The sequence below is a fragment of the Gopherus flavomarginatus genome, chromosome 2, assembly GCF_025201925.1.
Source record: "Gopherus flavomarginatus isolate rGopFla2 chromosome 2, rGopFla2.mat.asm, whole genome shotgun sequence".
NCBI lineage: Eukaryota > Metazoa > Chordata > Testudines > Testudinidae > Gopherus > Gopherus flavomarginatus.
The window spans coordinates 90,574,131-90,592,663 of NC_066618.1; the positions used below are offsets into that span (position 1 = coordinate 90,574,131).

Here is an 18,533-nt window from a genome sequence, read left to right on the forward strand (position 1 = left end):
GCAAAACCATTTACTTCAGGTCAGTGTTCCTCCCCCCAGTACCTAAACAGTGGTGAGTTACAGTAGAACTCCCAACCAATTCAGTTACTTCTAATAGTTATAATTCTATTCTATAACAATCAATTCATTAGAGTTATGTGGCTAGGACACTTAAAACAAAATGTTATTCAAACACTTCTGGATATGAAAAGCCCGGGGTTAAAATTAGCTTTTAATGATAGAAAAACGATTAACAAAGAAGGAAAATATCATCTTGTTGACATTTTTGTTTATCATCTTCTCAAGTTGAAGGACAGTAGGTCTGATTCTTTACTTCCTTGTGTGTTTAGTTTAGTCAGTTAGACCAGGTAGATATGAAACAGTAGATACAAAACAGTAGCATTCTGATACACTAGTGTTCTACACTCACTATGCACCGGAGTGACAAGACAGGGTGCAAAACAAGAAACAGGCACTGTGTTTTCATCACTAGTCTTTTAAACTTTCACTTGCACTCTGATTTGTTTATTTCTGAATGGGGAAATTGGCTATAGAGATAAATTATCTTTCTGGAAGAATTCATATCTAATAGCCCCACTCCAGGCAAAAACTTCATAGACTATGAAACGTCCAGATGGAGAGGGAAGTCAAATAAAGGTCTCAGAACAAATATTTACTACTGGGTAGATTAGATGTATTATCCTGAATGGTCCCACAGAAGTCAAGGGACTTGATTCATAGGCACACTATGGTGCGTTTGCATAACTCCACTAGTGCAAAGGGACCATACATCCAATTTAAGTGGCTACTCAGGAAGTTTCCACCTGCTGTCGAGCTCTACACCATGACTCCTCACAGCTCTACTCACAATGGCTGTCACTGGAAGAAAGGAGCAGAGACTCTGCTTTCCTGATATTCCCAGCTGCCAGAACTGTTTCTTTGAGCCATCAATACCAGGCTGAAAATTACAGCAGCCTGGAACTTGCTCTAATTAACACTATGGCATGAACAGGACACTGACCAGCACCAGTATGACGGAGCTATAAGGGTTGCATGAACGCCTGGAGTCACAGAACAGAGTTGTGGGAAAAGAGCATTTCCCCAACCTTCCCTGCATTAGAATTCTAGCATCCCACATAACTGATCTTCAGTATTAGGCCCAAACCCTTCTCCAAGAAAATCTACAATAATCTAAATGTAAACCATCATTAAGCAAACGGTAAGTCATCTCCTAGCTGGAAGACAGCAATTAGATGCATAGACAGATTAAAATGTACATTGCATGTCATTTTACCCAGAGTTCCAGCTCAGCGCAGACTTTCAGCCTGGTATTTTTACTGTTTTATTGCCTGATCCTCAAAAGTACTGAGTTCCCATAATTCCTATTAACCCCAATAGAAGTTGTGGGAGCTCAGTATTTCCAAGGAATCACTGAGACTCTTTGAAAACCTGGTTCTAAATACGGAGGCAGAATTCTCTTCCAATTAAAAGGAAGAAATACTAATGTTAAGTCCATTCCTTGTAGTTTTTAGCTCGCATGCAATTGCTAAGAAATATTCACACTCTTCAGTACAGAAACTTACACATATTTGATCACTCAAGAATCATTACTAGTACACAAAGCTTAGGAAGCATGTTTGCAAAGTTATCTCAAATGCATACGTCTAATCAGTGCACATTCGTCAAGCCACACAGATCCTTTTGAAATATACCAATCATATTCTATTTCTACATACTATAGTATACGATAATATGCAAATAGTCAGTTGTTTTCCTTGGGTACCCATTTGTGCATAAATCTTGAGAAAAACATCTGTGAGATAGCATGACTACTGCCTTAAAAAAACCCTGATGAACTGGGTATTCACCCACGAAAACTTATGCTCCAATACATCTGTTAGTCTATGAGGTACCACAGGACTCTTTGTTGCTTTTTACAGATCCAGACTAACATGGCTACCCCTCTGATAATTAAAAAAAACAACATGAAGTTGGAATTGTAAATCCAAGTCCTTTGATGCAAAATCTGATTCAGTTTTCTCTAGCATAACTAGTAACAACAGACAAATAGCCAGGACAAAAATCTTGTTGGTTCTAAGTACGTATTAATAAAATTAAGCACACACACAAAATGTTTTGTTGCCTAAGCTAGTGCCGTGTCCTTCCTAGGCCCAAAAGAGAACAGCACCATGGGAATGCTAATCCCCCAAATTGCCACAGTGATGCAAAGTGATGCCAAATAACTCTATTTATTCATAAAGATACAAGGTGATAAATAGGCCTTTATAATGGAATCTTGATGAAACTTTATTATGGAGAGGCGTAGCCTCTCCATAGTTAAAGTAAAATAAAAATAAAGCATAATATTTGTGTTGTCGTTTTCCTCTTCAAAGTGCAGTATGGACATTAACATACTGCTATATGAAAATATTTCCTGCAGTACATAATCTAAGTTTAAATAGTTCTCCCAGAAAGTTTAGGTTTTAACAGTTGCAAAAGGCATTACAACACAAGACAGATGCTCGGAAGACAAGAGAGGGAAGTTCTCACATCCAACAAAAAGTTTGCATCTGTCATTAGAGAACGAAATTCTCCGCTCAGTTACACCAGTGTAACTCTAGAATAAACTCCATTGACTTTAGTAGTGCAAGAGAGCAGATTTGAGTCAATTTCTAAAAGATATACATAAAGTGATAGTTTCTTCCACATAGATTATCCAAAATTCCCACTTGGATTACAGAGAAAAATAAAATCAGCACAGTGGCTTGTTTTCTTTTTGAGATATACAGGGATTTGCATAATGCAGCCCAGTGAGATGTAAAATTTTGAAAGAACAACCTGTTCAGATTACTCAGCGTGCCTAACCTTTGCACAGCAAGCCTCACAAAGAAAAAAAATCTGCAGACACCTGTAGCTTTGAGAAGGCTCACTTTTTCTCCCCTGCCAGCATAATGAACACAAAACACCAAAATCCATTCCTTATGTAAACAACTGCACCAGGAACAAACATGGCCCTAGAAATTAAAACCTCTCCTGATGCACTTCCGAATTCTAGCATTTTTTTAAATATATATATATAAAAAGAGATTATATGTTTCTACTTTAGCTAGAAAATAGCACATGATCATAAGTTTTTGAAAGCGTACTAGATGAGCCAAGAAACAATAAAAAACAAACCCCCAAACTCCCAGTGCTTATGTTACTGGACTTATCGGAAGGAAATGCATCAAGCAAGTTAGAAACATGTAATCCTAAAACACAGGCTTTCCTGAGGTAAGGCTCTGAAACAAAAGTTGTGCAAGCCTCTTAATTAAACTATTCCAAAAAACAGATGAAAGGGTTTAGAGCAGCTACTAGTCGAAGGCAAATTTCTTCAACAGAGGAAAATAAAGAACACATCTGGATACAAAACAAAGCAAAAGTTACAACACATCTATGCATTTCAAAAAGCATTGCTGGTGGATAAACTGTCTCCTCATACTGTGCCTAATATACAAAGAAGGCTAGAAGAAAAGGGAGGGAGGGATATAAAACCAAGAATTAAAACAAAAAGCCTCACCAATTGTAAAGCTAAAGCCATCAATGCTGAAAGTGGCACTCCGGCATTTTTTAAATCCTTCTTTTCTACTGCTTGGCTCTGTCATGATCCTGTCAGTTTGTACTCCAGCCGCAGTAGTTCTCCCCTCCTGAAACCAGAGCTTCTGAGCTAGCAATTAGCTGTCCTTGTATCTCTGCCTGTAGCAGCAGCACTCACACCAGACTTCACACATCTCCTCACGCAGAGAGCTGAATCTGAAAGACATGCACCCAGCAGTATTCTCCACCCCCTAAAACTGCCTGGCATGTTATTGACATGCCTACTCAGAGTTTAACAACTGGTTAGAGGCTCTGAGATCCAAACTTAACAGTCAATTAGTGTAACACTCCTGAGTCAACAAGTCAATTGTCAAATTTCTGGGTAGGAGTTCAGTATACAATTAAAATAATTTGAAGTGTTAAATTTTGCTAGAATCTAAGCACTGGCACTCCTTGTATTCCATGTAGTTTTGGATATATTTTGCTTTCCACAACCAACCCTGTACAATTTTTCTTGAGTATGTACCTGAATATTTGGATGCTAATATCTAAACTGTATTGTTACATTTATTCACCTAAATTTGGGTTATTGCTGATTATGCATTATATGTATCTTACGACTTTTAAAAAAAGTATTTGTGGATAATCTAAGCACTATACCCAGATGTACAGACACTCTTTTTTTAACCTGTGTACTATATAATTTTCTAACATTAGCTTTAAACCCCTGCCTTTATAACTCTCCTAGTTTATAGAGGCTTCATATGTGCAGCAAATTATAATGCTCAAATTCCAGCCCAGTGCTTGTGGACAACACAAGTGTTTTAATCCCACTCAAGGATAATGCACCATCAATAAATATTTTTTATACTGGTTGTAGATCTTTGAAAACACATATATTGGCAGGAATTTAACCAGCAGAGCAGATACAACTATGAGACACTACTAAAAGTAAATTATCGGTGACAATGAAGCATCCAGCAAAACCTGTGAAAAACTGAAAAGTCTGCAGGCTCTACCTTTCCTCAGCAGTTGCTACCACAAGGATAATATATTGCACTTAGCACTTTTGTCCAAGGATTTCCAAGAACTTTGACAACATTAACTGAGCTTTGCAATACGCCGGTGAAATAAGTAAGCATTACTGCCATTTTTATGAATGGGCAAACTGGAGCAGAGCAGTAAAGAAACTTGATGATGTTCGCATAGCAGGTTAGTGGCAGACCAGGAATAAATAGCATGCACATGTCCTGGCAAGAACCGTACATGGTGGTTTCATTTCACTCAGGTTCTTGCAAACCTTTTTTCCTGTGGTCTTGATCGTGAATTCCCAACCCCAAAGTGCTTGGATTTCTCAGGTTATAAACTATAATAAAGCTCAGCTAAATTCACTAAGTTTTGCACAATTTTGGATGGACTCCACATGGATCCATTAAGTTTTGTAATGTTTCCAGCCAAAACAGTAACTCAGCTCAAGTTCCTTCAAAGCTTGGGTAAACTACGTCAAAAGATTTAAAAACATCAGCAAATCTGGTCAGTTTCAGGCATAAAATCTGAAACCAGGTTAGATTCCTAGGAAAATCTGGAAGAAGGTGACAGTTTTGCATAGTTTGAGACCTTGCTTACTCCCAGTCTGGACTTCTGACTTTGTAGAAGGATTTGGTCAAATACACCACTGCTATCTGTGAGCACAATTCCACTGAAGTCAATGGAATTAAGTCTACTTATGCTGTGTTAAATCTAGCCTAGTGACCTCAATAGTGTAAAGTAATTCCTTGTAAACATTTAAAATAATTTGCATGTTAAATTAATTCTGTAGGCCAAGGTTTCAGCCCAGTATTAACTAGGCCTCCATATTTGGGCCAGAAATTTTGCAGGTGCAAATAACTTGGGCATGATTTTTCACCTACTGTTACGTAATTCAGATGTTGAAAATGTCTCCATCTTTTATACGTCACTTGTCTTCTCAGACTGTAAATTCATCAGGGCAGAGGCTGTCTCTTACTTATGTCTTGTACCCATTTTACAGGAATGGGGCTGTGATCCTGACTGAGCCTCTTGGCAGTACTGTACTGACATGAAACTTACATCAACTGCAGCTACAATTATTTGCAGCCACACAGTTACAAGTGTAAAATCAGCAATTTTTAAAATCTATCCTTGTAAAATGTGTCCACTTCAAGAAAGTATTTTGAAGGGTGATTTAATAAATGAGGGGGTCTAACTACTTCATGAACAATGTAAAAAAAACAGAACTAGTTTAAAATTCTGTATCTCTATAATCATTTTCTCTGTCACTGGTTATTTAGGTCATACACCTACATCAGCACTAATGTACTGCCTAAGAAAGCAAAGGCTTAAAATTGACTCCAAATACCAGAACCAGAATGTACAAAGTTAAATGTATCTAATGGAAAAGGTAAAAGTGTGAACCTGCTTTCTTATTGGCTACTGTACTGTACTGGTTACTTTCTGCTTGATCCCATTTAATTCTTTGCATCTTGCAGAATTAGTGTGTTTCGGCTCCTAGCTAGATTTCAGTTCTGGTGATTATATTCTGCCTTCCTATACCACCACTCCATTTTCACTTGGGGCGTAGTATTCTTCACTTCCTATTCTAAACTGTTGGTAGTGTCAATATATGCTGTTGAAACAGTTTCTGTGGCTGTAATTCAGTGTTGTGTGAAGTGCTCCCTGTATAGAGTTTGTGAATCACTTTGCATGAAAAGCATTGTGTTAATGTAAAATATTTATTATTATCGCTGTAAACAGCACATTGTATCCATGGCAACATTTAACTTGTGAACACAAAAAAAGCAATTACTTTCTCCCCCCCCACCCCCAATTACTTTTTCTGAGGGAGGAAGGGGTTGTATATATATTTATGACATATATTAAAACTAAAAATAATCTCAGATCAAACCTTTGATCCATCCAATATATCATCCTGCATCAGTAGCCAGTACTAGCTGCTTCAGAGGAAGTTGTAAAAAATCACAAAACGGACAATTAGGCAGTACTTTTGTCTTAGCCCCAGGCAGTTAGTTTATGTCCTGAGGTTTTGTATCCATTATAAGTTTTTGTCCTAGCTACCATAACAGATAGTTTGTTCACAGTCGTATTAAGGTCTAAACCTTTTCTGAATCCAATTAAGTTTTTTGCCTTAATATCTTGTGAGTGAGTCCCATAAGCTCATAATGTGTTGTGTATAAAGATATTTCCGTTTTACAGTTCAAATGTGTCGCTTAATTCTCCTTGGATGTCCCCTGCTTCTTGTATTGTGGGAAATGGAAAAATCAGAACTTGGGTAAAAATGTAGCACCACCAGAGTCAATGGCAAAACTTACACCAACTTCATGGGGCCAAGATTCATCCTCTCACTTTTTCTTCTCTATATTATTAATACATGTTATATACCTCTACTGTATCAATACTTAACGTATTCATGTCTTACAATAGCAATAATGAGTGTGGTCCTTACCACATGGGTTAAATCTGTAGTAACGTTATGGAAGTTAGTGGTGTTACAATGGGAGGTACAAGTGTACAATGAGGTTAGAATCAAGCCCAGTGAGTTTATGCCACCATTTGTAGACATGTCCATTTTTGGGGGGTGCATGCAAAACCTGGAGCCTGATTTTCAGTGGCACCTAGAATCCACAACTCATTTGATTTCAGGGATACCTCTGGGTTTTCAGCACAGCTGTAAATCCTGCTCAAAGTGTCCGCGAAATTCAGATAAAAAGATACTTTTTAAAATGTAAATTTTAATGTCAGGAATGATTAAATTCAGTCAGTCACTAAAAGCTTGGAAATATGTTTCTTCATGTACAGAACCAGTCTTGCACCCCCTCAGCTCCCCTTGATCTAAATGGTACTTGAAAACATTCAGCACCTCAAAAGAATGTTCAGCACTTTGCAGGACTGAACCCTGTAAGTTGTTATCCTGTTTCATTTGAAAGACTGGAACTTGAAATCCCTGTAAATGTCTGATGTTTTAATTTTCAAGACTTAAAATGTGGTCCCATTCCTTAAATATGATACAGAAATGGTGATATTCTTGACTGAAAGCTTCTATGGTTTTATTGTTCCTAGAATTACTCCCATCTGGATGCTATCAGAACACTGTCACTGTCAAGAATATTAATTAGATTTTAATTATTTTTGGTCAGGACAGCCAGAAAGCCATAGGAGTTATTTTTTAAATGCTCAGGTGTTCTGTTGCTTTTCACTTGTTACAAACCTCACCATTTTCTCCTTCCAAATGGAGTATCCTCCAAAGCATTTAAATATTCTCTTTGCTTAGGCTATTTTATATTTTCTGCTGTGTGTAGTCATTTTATGCAATTTAAAATGACATCATACCACAGAAAAAATGCAAGTGTACATGCCAAATTCTCGGCACGTGAAAAAAAACTGATTAAATTAATAATGGTCTGGATTTACTCTTGGCCATTTCATGCAGGTCCATATCTAAATGGACACTTGTTATGTTCAGAAAAAAACTGACTCCAGGTTGTCTGTAAACAGTTGCATAGCAAGCTGGTGGTCCAAATGCACTCTGGTGCAAGCAGTTTGTTTAATCACTAACTTCAATAGTGACAAACTGTGGTGTAAGATATACTTTCAATAGCAATTGCCATCAAGTGGGCATAAGTGACAAAATAGTATCTTGCATTGATGTCGGCATTCAGTGGGGATGCAAAATTAGTATAATAAGAAGTAAGATGGGGAAAAAGAGGTTGCAGCAGGAAATACGAACATGACAGCATAAGCTGAAGCACATCCCTGTGTGTACGTGCACACAGTAACTTATACCTGAACCATGCCTAATATATCTGAGGCCAATAGCAGCCTTGGCAAAAGCAAGTGCAGTCCCCATGTATTTAAATGGGAGTTCTGTTGCTTATGCCACAGCTGAATGAGGTCACCACAGAACACCAAATTGATGTAAGCTACCCTCATTAGGCCAGCTTCTGTTCTCACTTACAATGGTAAGACCAGTGAAGTCAATGGAGTGTAGATATGGGAGGAAAGTTAGGCTGATTTTGCACCTCCACTGAACCAAGGTCATGGTTTTCCTCTCCATTTCACCAGTGTTCCACCAGTGTACTTCAACTGAAGTTACTGGTTTCACAATTGAAAAAATGGAGTAACAGTAGAAAATCTGGATGCAAGTCAGTGCAAATTACATTTTACTAATAGGCCAAATTCTGCTGCATGACACCAGTGTGAATCCAGAGTAGCTCTTCTGACTTCAGTAAATTACTCCAAATTCACACTGGTGTCATGGACAGCAGAATTTTGTCCAATATGCAACTAAGACTATGTTTACACTATGTTGCAGTGTGTACTACAGGGGTGTGAGCTGCAGGATGGACCAAAGTGTTGTGCACTAGCTTCTCCTTGTGCACTCTGCTGGTGCAACCTAACAGGTGCCTAGTTCACATAAACTCAGTCTTCAGGACGAGGTTAACATGAACTAGGTACCTTTTATGTGGTGTAAGCAGCATCCACAAGGGGAAGTGTAAAAGGGCTCAGCCGAGGCTCGTCCCTCCGCGAGGCTGTGGGGTATCCTACCGCCTCGCACTAGGTCACTCCGGGCCCAAGCCTTGGGTCAGGGCAGGCCAGTAAACAAACAGTCAGGAGCTCAGGCCCTTGGGCAGGGGCGGAGCCAATAGTTCAATACAAACCCAGACCCTAGGTCGAGGGGGGCAGCAAACCCACAGTCAGGAGCTCAGGCTTCTGAGCGACTGGTGTGAGGGGGAGACTGCCACCTGCTCCACCGTGTCCCAGCCCGGGGCCCTAGCAGCGGCAGAAGACTCACTGCTGCGTCAGTGGGGATCCTGACTGTAACACACTGACATTGGTTCTGGCCCTGCTGTGGCCAGGCCAGAGTCGACTGCCCCTGGGCTACTTCCGGACTCCCCCTCATAAGGCACCTGGGTTTGGCCGGCGTCCTCGGCAGTTCCCAATACCATCGGTTCCTCTGGGTAACTAGCAAAGGGTAGGCTCAGCTGCTCCTCAGGACAGCTGGCGAGGGGTAGGCATGGCTGCTCCTCAGGGTAGCTGGCGAGGGGTAGGCTCAGCTGGTCTGGCCAGTTGTTGAGTCGACCACAGCCTGCCGGTGTCCTCCAACCCAGAGCTAGGCCACAGGCATCTGGCCTCTCTGGCGGCTGGCTTCCAACTGAGCTTTGCAGCGAGGCTTTTCTACTTCCTGTCCTGCGCCATGACCTCTGGGGGGTGGGCGCAAGATCCACTGGCTCCGCCCACATTGGTGCTAGGGGAGGCTCGCCCCTCCACGGGCTGTGGGGTATCCCACCACCTCGCTATAGGAAGTTAGACTGCAACATTTTAATGTATTCTGCAGTTCACACACCCATGGTCAACAATGTGGCCGACTGTAAATAAGTCCAAAGACAATTTAGACAGTCAGTCCTGTAGACCATAATTAATGTCACTGCTGAATTTAGTGTAGTTCTTTTCCATTACCTCTCTTCATAAGTCAAGAGTGTGGCAGTCAAGAACAACGACCAGTTACCTCATGTATGCAAATTATGGCATCCTGATCGGCTGCTCAGCAGTCATTATTTTCTCTGAAGTCATTCTGCAGCTCGTCAAACCATACAAAGGAAATATGTGCTTTCTGAGTCACTCATCAAATCATTTGCAGTTCTTGCTGGATTTTCATCTTCTCTCCTCTTCCCTTCCCATTTAGAATGATAGCTTTGAAATATGTTATGCTAAAGAAATTCAAGAGCATGCTGAAGAGGTATTCAGTATTTGTGATGAATATATGTGTCATGTATGCTGTTATACTCCTAGGGGGGCAACTCTTTAGCTGTTGTAAATCAATGAGCTCCACTGACTGAGCTCCAGTGACTTCAATTAAGTTACTCTGGATTGACACTGCAGTAAATGAGATCAGTCTGGCTCTACCTCTCCAGCCAGGAGGTAGGAACTAAGCTGCTTTTAGGGCATTGTTTAAATGGTTCCCCACTGTCAGCAAATGGTACTGTAAATAACTAACCTCCACACAACCCTATCCTCATCACATCAGATGAGGAGCCCAATGTTCAGGCTCCACTGGGCTCTTTGATTAGCTAGCTAAGTTTTGCTGCAGAGTGACATGAGGCTAACCATCCTCCTCCAGCAGCTGAGGCATGGCTGTTACCTCTGTGTTCCCAGACCCCCCTTACTTCTGGCTATCTTCTGCCCTTTATCCCTACCCAGAGCACAAGCATACAGGACTTCATGAAAGCGGTACTCCTTGACTTGCCAAATAAAAAAATCCTTAATATAACAAAGTCACATAATAAAAAGGCACATATCCTATCAGAGCACATTAGCAAATGAGGCAAAGTGCCTTCAAAATGTTAGAGCCACCCAAGTAATGTGGTCATTCATCACCCTGCATATATTCCAAATCACTCCCTTTCCAAGTCAGCTGCCAGTCATTAAATCAAACCAGCATGAGCAAGTAAAACAGACAGCCAGTTCCAACTTTTATTATCAGGAGTCCAAAAATAGACTCCTCAGGCCACATTCAATTCCTGAACCCAGCATTTTGGCGAGGCCAAAATGTCATTGTTGCTAAACTGAATGTGGCCTATAATCTATTTGCAATACTGGTTCTTTTCCTTATTGATATGATCAGGATTTAAAGAGTGGAAGTTAGCAAAAGCTGCTGGAGAATGTACACATTTTTATTTTCATGTCAAATAGAGATAAATAAGATAATATGCATATGTTCTTACTACAAGGTTGCTACACAACAGTACTTTATTTCTTAGACTTCAGAACAGTAACACATTAGAACTCAAAAACAAAGAGATGCAAAGCAAGCTGCTTTCTAAGGCAGAAAGGGACAACTCATCCCACCATTTTCTAGGCTAGTTTCTTCCATCCTGAATTACTCTGATGCATACTTCACTACAGAGCCTCCTAGTCCAGTAAACAGGTTGTCTCAGTCACACTCTGCTTCTTGATCTCCCCGCTGCTCCAGGGAAGAAGTAAACTGCACCAGGCTTATGCTCAGCGCAGTGTGGCATCAGATTTGATCAAATCAGTTTCATCTAATTTGTAATTAGTTACAAAAAGATTCTAATAATATTTATTCATTTTCTATTAGTAATACCAATATGCCCCCTTTGGTGTAGCTATAGAGTGGGCTAAAAAATTTTATTGGAAATTGGAGTTTCAATGGTAACAACAAGCTTTTTCATGGAAAAATTTCACTGCATCATTTTTGTCCATTTTTCTTTTTTAATTTCTTTTAAAAGTGACAAATCTGACTTTAAAAAAATCATTTGACATGGTGGAGAAAATAAAACAACTCCACTTAAAATAAGACAGTTTTCTCCCCCTTTTTCCACTGGGGGAAAATAAAAGGAGAGGGAGTAATAAAAGAGTAAAGGTGATAAAACAAAAAATGATTTGTTGAAAAAAAAAAGTGAAGAATTTAATACAAAATGTAATTGATTTTTTTTAATTGAAAAAAAAAATTGCAACCAGCTCTAGTGATGTTGGAAGGAATTAGGAGGCCAGGTCACATGCACACATCCTCCCGACAGAAATCCAAGGATTAAGTAGCACTACTGGACTTCCCGAGGTGGGCCACGGGGGCAGTGGAGATTGAATGGCTTTCTTTAATGCACTCATCATATTTAGACCTTTAAGTGAATGTGCATGGGTTGATTGGTTCCAAACCAACCTAAAAGGTTCACTTCATAAACCTCTTTGCATGGCCCCACTCTCAATAAATGAGGCCACCTTACGAGTCTAAGACACATTACATTTCCCCCACACTATTTTGTGTATGTGCAGATGTGAGGGTGAGGAGATTAAATCTATAATATTCTCATTTCGTGTCCTCTAGGTTATAGGATAAGAATATGAAAGAAAACTTAAGCAAGCCAAAAATCCTGGGGGAAATGGGCCTTAGCCTTCTAGGCAGCTTCAAGTGGGATCGCTCACAGATAATGATATCCCTAAGAGTGCATGCTAACGCGTCACACTAGGCAGCAACCAGTTACCAAAGAACATTTGCACTCAGTGGAATTGAAAGACAACAAAAAAATTAGCCCACATTACCAATGTGCTAAGTGCCCTGTTTTCAACATATTATTTTAACGGGGGCTCTGCATTTTAATTTAATTTTAAATGACTCTTCTTAAACATTTTAAAAGCCTTATTTACTTTACATACAACAATAGTTTGTTTATATATTATAGACTTACAGAAAAAGACCTTCTAAAAACATTAAAATGTATTACTGGCATGCAAAACCTTAAATTAGAGTGAATAAATGAAGACTCTGCAGTCACTTCTGAAAGGCTGCCGATCCCTGCTTTACAGAGTACTGTCCCACTCCATGCTAAATCCACATTCTGCAAACAGCAGCTGTAATCCATAAACTGTGCTTTTTCAGCAGAGTACCTTTGCAGAGACTGGACATCTAAAGGATTAGTAATGTGATAGATATTGAGAAATTCACCTCCAGGTCACCAGTTCAAATCTAGCTTGCCAGTGTCCAATACCCATCACCATTCTAATGGATTTTTTTGAGACTTACAAGACATGATCTTAGTGGTCTCAGCCAAGTTCAGTGGACAGGCCTCCAATTAAACCTGCTACAATTGCCACATTTTTGGCAGCTTGTACAGAAAGGCCAAAGGCTGAATGGGTATTTACAGTGAGCTATTTTCACACCACCCATATTGTCCTTCTAGGCCAGCGTTTATGACTGGCAGGACAGTGTAGACCAGCGTTCATGACTGGCAGGACAGTGTAGAAAAGATTGCATTGCTGCTGCCCATGTTGTACAGTAACTGGTTGTGGGTAAACAGAGGATTGCTGTCTCTGGGGTTGCCATTACAGAACTTCTAACAAAAGGATGGTGATAGGAATTACTTTGGGAGTTAACTAAATGGCAAGAGAGCGTATTTATGTGTTGCTGCAATAAAGTTACATTGAAAATAATCCTTACTGCTGATGAGATGTTCTTACATCTACACCATTGTTGATAGTTCAGATTTATGACACATTTGCTTTCCTCTGATTACATTACGCACACACAAAAATCTATGTTAAAAGAAAGTTAAAGTTGCAAAGCCGAGCTCTTAAAGTTAAGAAATGCCAGACTTAAGGTTGCCTGAGCAACCAAATTCAGCACCCCTGTGCATATGTACTATGATATAGTCTAATTACATCATCATATATTGGTTTTTTTCCACAGGACCCATGCCTCATTCTATAAACAGGCAACCTTAATTCTGGTATTTCTAAAATGTTAAACACTTTACTTTTCAATCTTAACTATCTTTTAATATAGATTTGTGTGTGTAATTTCCTAGGATTCTATTCTGTGGAATCATACTGATTATGGATCATTATCTATACCATCCACAGGAGACCAACTTGAGAGAGAGCTGTGCTTAATTGCTAGCCACTTTTGAGTTTGGGAAATAATTGCTCAGGGAACTATGATCAAGCTGTTAATTCACTAACATTGCAATCTGCACACCAACACAGGAGTGGAAAACAAGGTAATGCTAAAAGAAAAAAGATTTAATCCACATGTTTAGCATCCTGTAGCTAACCTACTTGTAAGATTATTAACTTTCTAGTTACTTTACTATATTCACATTGTGACTGCTGTAGTATAATGTTTTAATATTAGAAACTCTTATTTTGGTTAATTTGCACCTAAATTTATGTCTGATACCAGCAAAGTATTTTACAGAGTTATTACAGAATTTGATTATTCCTGCTAATATATATATATACACGTCTCATATAAGTGATAAGTGATGCAAACTACCTTGGGGCTTAGTTAGATGGCGCTAGAACATAGATGGCTGCTATTCTGATATGAGCATTTGGCACATAATCCTTGCTGCAGTTCCTGGAAAAATTAAGATGTAAAAATCAGGTGTATATTTAATTTGTTCTAATCTAATAACGGAACAAACAAGTACAAATTCACACACAAATTGCAAATCAGAGGCAACGGCAGAGAGAAAGAAATCATTGTTTAATATTGGGAGGGTTGGATTAAAAAAAAATAGATGTGGCCTATAAAACAGGTTTTTAGAAGTAGGTGGTGTTGCCTGGGTGTGAGAAATAGTTCGCGTTACCTCATCAGTTTCTAAGTTTTATCATATCTGTTTTATTGGCAAATGTCCACAGCCATCTCAAGAAATCTTTTTTTTAACTTAATTTTTTAGAGGCTATTTGATTAGTTTCAGTGTATCACTCAAACCCCTGTCCATCCACAAGTGGAATCACACCATTCTCCTGGCTACAGAGGAGGAATGTTATTACCCTTCTATAATGAGGGCACATTGAATTGTGTTATTGTCACCTGTCACTATCTGAGATTTACATAACAATTTTTGTGTTTTCCCTACTATGTAGAAGTTCTAGAGAACGATCTGCATGGATAACTGCAATTCAGTCACTAGGTGCCTGAGAAACACATAAGGCATAGATTGATGTTTGAAGCTGGGCTTCAACTAGTACTTAATTGTACCAGTGGTCCTTCTCAAGATTGGGATCCATAAGATCTTTGCATGTGATTTATTTCTCCATGTGGATAGACGTTTTTATATAGGAAGCCAATACTAGGCCCATTTTAGGAGCTGTCAACTAGGTCACTTAAGAGGTTAAAAGAATTAGCTTGGTTTGGCAGAGCAGATTTAGTGACTAGAGTGCTTCTACTGGGTCCAAAATTGTAACAATTGATTAATAAATGCATTTCCCTTTATCATCAGAAAACCAGAGACTAGCATCATCTTGGCTTTCCAGGGGCCTGTCACTTGATAGGTACATGCTTAACTAAGTAAATCCAGCCCTGGGAAGAAATGTTTTTGGAAGCTGGAAGGAACTCATGTTCAGATTCCTAAAATTCAATCTGCCATCCTCAAAGCTGGTGAGGTTGGGGATTTTACAGCCAAATCCACAAAAAAAAAAGTTACCTAAAAATGGAAGGGCCACTATCTCCAACTGAGATCCTTAGTATCCCTCAGAGAGCAGAGGAAAGGAGGATTGTTCCAAATCTCTCATATTGGACATGCGGTTTAGACAATCTGTCCCATCTTCCACATTCCAAATTACCTCATCTAATCCAGTCTCATATTGTGGAGAAAGTTAACAATAAGTCAGCAGTGAAACCACAAAAGCAAGTGTTGATCTTTTAAAAACAGATAAAATTAATTTTATTTGTTTACCAATTTTTTACCAGTGAGGACAGAATATTTTTACACAGCACCAATTATGATTTATGTAAAGCATGAGAAGGCTGCAGATGTACTTTGCAACAATAAACGTGAATTCAAACACCTCTGATAATGTACAACCTGCCACTTGACTTAAAAGACAGCCTGGTTGTATTCAGTTACTCCTGCGCATGCACAAAAACATGGTGCTACACAGGTTGCTATTATGCTTTTTTTGGTGCTGACAAAAAATGATTAAAGAAATACTGAAAGTGATTATTGTTAAGTATTGATGTAACACATAGCTATGCCTCATATTTAGTAAATATTTCAACTATTAGATTAATACAATGTTTCAATCTTGAGTTTAGTGTTTGCACCTATTTCTTTTAAAAAACCCTAGTTGTTATACAAAATCTTGCTCCTTGAATATATACTTTTTATAGCATCTGCTCTGAATAACAGAAGTGTCTTCCTGGACTTTCATTCCTTTTAAAAATATTTTTAGGTAAAATTTGAAAAAGAATGGCTCAGGATCTATGTCCTGAATTTAGTTTGATAATGATTCATAAGGAGTTGTTTTTTTAAACTTCGGAAATATACTGAGCTCTGTTTGATGCCTTTGATGGTAAAGAATTATTCACTGTGTTTCACTGCACAGTCCATTATACAAAGAATGATGGCTCTTCTTTTATGAGTCTAGTAGAGCTAGTGAGTACAGCAGAATGTATTTAGGGCTATTCATCCAATCAGATTGCTTATCAGAAATTCACCATGATGGTAAATATTTGAATAGTTTGCTTCAAGCAAAAGACCATTTTAACACGTTGTGACTACATCAGAGGCTCTTTACTCATGAGACCCCTACAGTGAAAATAAGAGGTAACCTCAAGCAATAATAAACTGGCTCTGCTGAATAGAGACAGAACTGCCAATTGTGTCATGGGCCCTAGACTGCTAATAGGTAAAGGCGCTCTGGGGCCTGTGCCTTTGGATTTTGGCAGTCTTTCTATGGACTTCAATGGGCTTTGAACCATGCCCTTGGAGCTGGAAAAGCCAAGTTCTATCCCTACTGTCTCCAAGAAGCTCCCTACAGGCAATGGAGCACCGCAGAAGGTAACCAGAGCTGGTCAAATAAATCTATTTCTGACAAATGTCATGATATTTGCCCTATTCACCCAACTTCTGATTTGCATAATTCAGATGTGAACATTTATGAGCATATATTAATTTCACAAGTATTTTTTCATCTTCTTTCCAGCTCCAGTGACAAGTGTGAAACCCTACGTTGCCACAGATTTAGATGAACATTAATAATAATTAAAGCACCACCAATCAATGAGCACTTTCAGTGCCTCAGACTCCCAAAGCATTCTTCTGTTGCCAAGTCAACTCATTCAGCTCTCAGAATGTTCTACAATGAGTGGCTATTGCTGCAAATCAGAAATAAAGCTAAAAATCTTTACTCAGACACACTGAGAGAGACAAACATGCATGGCAAATAGACTCTGACAGCTCCACTTCGGAATATTCCTGTCATTGACTTCACATAACATTTAAGGATGGAGAAGAGTGGGAAATCACAATGTCTAATAATAAGTTAGATAACTATCACAGCTCTAGTCGAACTCCCCCCTGGCCCTTTAGCCATTCATCCAACCACTGAATCCCCTGCTGTTTTAAGCCTCCAGTGTCTAAAAGGAGACCAGGTATTGCCACTGCCTTAGGATCTCTGGGTACACTCTTGGGGTGCAGATCTTCTGTCTGTAGGGGCGGCTCCAGGCACGAGCGCTCCAAGCACGTGCCTGGGGCGGCAAGCCGTGGGGGGCGCTCTGTCGGTCGCTGCTAGTACGGCAGGCAGGGTGCCTTTGACGGCTTGCCTGCACAGGGTCACTGGTCCTGTGGCTTCCAGCCAAAGCCACGAGACCAGCGAACTCTCCATGCTTAGGGTGGCAAAATGTCTACAGCTGCCCAAAAAGAAGCCCAAAAAGAAGAGAGTTGCAGCCACACATTCCCCCCTGCCCAGCCCCTAGAATTGAGCTCACAGACTCCCCCAGTTTAAACATACCCTCTCCCAGAACTCCACAGAAAGATGCTAGCTTTTTGATTTACCTCTTCAAAGGGGCAGATGAAATGCCAGGCCACTTTGCACAAGATTCTTACAAACTATTGCTCTTTTTTTAATAGCATAAGAAATACACAGATTTATACAAAAATTATGCATTTCGCTCCCTCAATTTCCTCACCAATCCATAGCATTCTTCAGACTGTGGTCAGCATCCTCCGGGGCCATACAGTGTCATACTGTTGCAGTGCATGGTTTGTATTCTAAGAAGTACGGAGTCTTCTCTCTCCAGCTTGCCTGCTGTGACCTTGCCCAGTCCATCCCCTTTCTCTCTCCTGCCCAAAACTCCTGTGCATCTCTGAGCCTTCCCCTCTCAGTCCTTTTTAAAGGCTAGCATCTCCACCTTGGAGTCTTTGTTTTGGTGCTGCTAACTTTCTACTCTCCACCCCAGTTCCCTGTTGAGGGAAGTTGGAGAGAACTGATTTCCCCACTCAGGCAACCTCTTTAGTAGAACGATTGTCCAGTCATTAAATTCTAATGGCCCACCATTTTCCTTAATCTGGCAGAGATGTGATACAGTACCGCAAGCCCGTGGTGGTTTTCACATTTACATAGAGGAATGTAGGATACGATAATTTTCATTGCAACCATAACAACCAATATCAACTAGAATTCATAAACTATATAGGCAGATT

General features: G+C 39.6%; 1 protein-coding gene across 9 annotated transcripts in view; it reads right to left on the reverse strand.

The window, feature by feature from the left end:
* The window catches only part of PDE1C (phosphodiesterase 1C), a 556,559-nt gene that overhangs the window by 467,088 nt on the left and 70,938 nt on the right, over window positions 1–18,533 (reverse strand). For 5 of the 9 annotated variants that reach the window (XR_007772331.1, XM_050937953.1, XM_050937951.1 and 2 more), the window contains exon 1: window positions 3,539–3,713. The exons of 1 other annotated variant lie outside the window; for it this stretch is intronic. Coding sequence is in view for 7 of the 8 variants with exons in the window: in XM_050937953.1 (XP_050793910.1) it covers window positions 3,539–3,623 (85 nt within the window). In the remaining variant the exon portion in view is untranslated. Of the gene's footprint in view, window positions 1–3,538; window positions 3,714–18,533 lie in introns of those variants that run through there. 3 more of the 9 variants (XM_050937952.1, XM_050937956.1, XM_050937958.1) reach the window with 1 other exon arrangement.